Consider the following 2649-nt stretch of genomic DNA (forward strand, 5'->3'; position numbering starts at 1 on the left):
CCGACTTCCGCGACGTCGTCCAGAAGCTCACCGGCTCCCCCTCCCACCTCCTGCCGCCCCAGGCTGCGGCGGCCCCGCCGCCGGCGCGTCCCGTCATGTCCCCTCCGCCTCCGCGCCCCATCATGGCCCCTCCGCCCCCGCCTCCGCTGTCCGCCATCCCGTCCCGGCTCCACCGCATCCGGCCGCCGCCGCTGGCCCCGCCCCGCCCGGCGGCCATCCTGCCGTCGCCGGCCCAGCCGACGCTCTCCCCTCTCCCGGCGCTCCCTTCGGTCTGCATGTCGGCGGAGTCCCCCATCTCAGCCTACATGCGCCGGCTCCGCGGGATGCCGTCGCCGATCCTCGTCCCCACATCGCCGCTCGGGTTCGGCTGCCTCCACTCGCCTCGGGCGCCGACGTCTCCCGGCGTGGCCATGCCGGCCACCAGCCCCCGCGTCCGCGACCCGTGACCAAGAAACAACATCTGCCGCTGCTTCCGATGTGTAGATATGGCCGGCCTAGGAGGGAGATCTGGGGAAGCGGCGGCGGCGAGGAAAGGGGACGAAGCAGCAATACAATTACAATGTGTTAGCTTCGCCTTCAAAATCCAATCTGAAATTCTTTTTTGTAGCGTGTTCTACCTTACCTACCTTAATATTTTCTTGGTGTATATGGAGCATGCTGTGTTTGACAAAGGATATGACTTGTTCATGTTTGGCCAAATTCTTTTGTAACAAGCTTATGCTATATGTAGTCGCAAATCCAAACCTTTATATGCAAAATTTCTTTAGGACATGTTATGGATGATGTTATGATATGATATTCAAAGTTATCAGCCATTTCTGCTTGCTTGGCCACTCTTGGAAATGCTCAGTAGGAGCACATCAGGAGCTTACTTTCTTTGTGCCACTGAGGGCTGCTCTTATCTAATCTACAACCCGGGTCACATACCTGAATTCCGGTTTGGACCTGGTCTTTGTTGACTGATTGGTACTTGGATCGTAGCCATTGATGCATACATTTTGTTCGTAGGCGGCTATTATACAATTTTAGGCTTGGATTTCTGGTGTGATGTGGACATTGTTTTTGTTTCGTGGTGTACACAATGGGCCATCTAATTATGTTCACATGGGTTGTAAAGGATGTTGGGTGATACATCGCCGTTTGGTTTTGCCCTTTTCTCTTGTTAATCAATCATGGGTTTCATTAGTTTATCATGGCTGGTATAGGCTTTTCAGGGTGCGCGCCCTACAGATTGCATGATCTATTAGCAGTTTAGCAGTGACAGGCCCCCCTCATTGTATTTCTTACCAACAGTGAGTGAGCTCAGTGATGCACAAATCATGCTTCCTGTGTTGCTTTCTACTCGAGCACATTGTAATCTCTCTTTCCTAACCTGACTGAAAACCAAGCTGCATAGTAAAAGTGAGAAATGGGTGTGGATTCAGTAGTTGTTGATTCCTCGGTAAGCAGAGCATTTTATGGTCAATAGATTGCTGGCTTGGCCAGAGCTGGTAGTTCTTCACCTCCTGTCAAATATGGCCTGCAGTGAATTAGTGCACAAGTATCAGGGCTGTATCAGGTCTGTCGACATTGTAACAGAAAGAGGTGCTGCTTCTTTAGGTTTTTCTTGGTGGATGTGGACCGTGGAGGAGGAACATATTCCAGCTGCTTCAGACGGGTGGTGAGGTATTCTCAACTTAGGAATGAAGGGATTCTACCTTGCGTGGATCTGATTTGAAAAGGAGGAAGTGAAAACCACAGATGCCCATTTCTGTCGTCGGCTAGCTTTCGAGAGGATAATTACGGGTACCACAAGACCAGCCGGAAAGTGATGTGTTGAGAAGGATGGATGGATGCCGGCGTGGTGGTCTGCGATGCACTAATTTTTTGGCTGTCATTTTCCTCTACCTCGTGCCTGTATGGTCTCAGTCTCACCACCAGTTCCTGGTGTAACAATCTTCCTTATTTAGGCTTAAGGCATCTCCAACGGGTCGACCCAAACGGATAGAAGTTGGAGATTAGCGCGAGCTCTACCTCTTTTTGCTTCACCTTCACTTCCTTGGCTCTTGACGGCATTGGCCTCATCGATCTTGAGTTTCTACTTTTGTATGTCAAAGGAGTTCTTCATGGACTCCTCGTAGTACATCGGTTTGTCTATCGTCGGGGCCGGCATTCCATCAAACAGGTTGCAGGCATCAGGGAAGTTGGCCGGGGAGACCAGCCGCGGGTGCTTCCTTTGGGTGCCGGTAGACTGGCTGGCCACAGGTGGGCCAGTTGAGATCAATGAGAGGCACCACAGTGACGACCGACGTGGAATTACCGACTTCTGGCGAGCCGTCCCGAGGTGAGGTGGAGAAGCGGGGCGTGCGGTTGTGACTGGGCGGGCAGGCCACTGATGAGCCCGTATTGGCCGTCGCGACGGCGGCATCGGCGGCGAGAAGGGCTGGCTCAATCCCTAGCATGAGGAGGGTGGTTTGTGCGGCTTTGGCAGCGATGACCTTGGTGTTCACAGCGGCATTCCGTGCATGGGCGGCCACGGCTTTGGTGGCGGTTGCGGTTTCTTCTTTTGCCTTCTCCTTCCTCCTCCGGTTGGCCCGCTACGTCATCTCGGTCGTTCTCTGCTTCGGGATGACCTTTTTTTCGCCTTCTTCGGGGCCACGACGACGACAC

The 2649-nt window shown here is 53.5% G+C and overlaps 1 protein-coding gene across 1 annotated transcript; it reads left to right on the top strand.

Annotated features, from left to right (window-relative positions):
• Positions 1-2: 2 nt before the first annotated feature.
• LOC119292876 (pollen-specific leucine-rich repeat extensin-like protein 3) lies at positions 3-815 on the top strand (the record flags this gene model as incomplete). Its single annotated transcript, XM_037571552.1, has 1 exon — positions 3-815. A coding segment is annotated over one exon (444 nt), but the record flags the coding sequence as incomplete, so codon positions are not given.
• Between the last annotated feature and the right edge of the window lie 1834 nt (positions 816-2649).

This window comes from Triticum dicoccoides, chromosome 4B (assembly GCF_002162155.2).
Source record: "Triticum dicoccoides isolate Atlit2015 ecotype Zavitan chromosome 4B, WEW_v2.0, whole genome shotgun sequence".
Lineage (NCBI taxonomy): Eukaryota > Viridiplantae > Streptophyta > Magnoliopsida > Poales > Poaceae > Triticum > Triticum dicoccoides.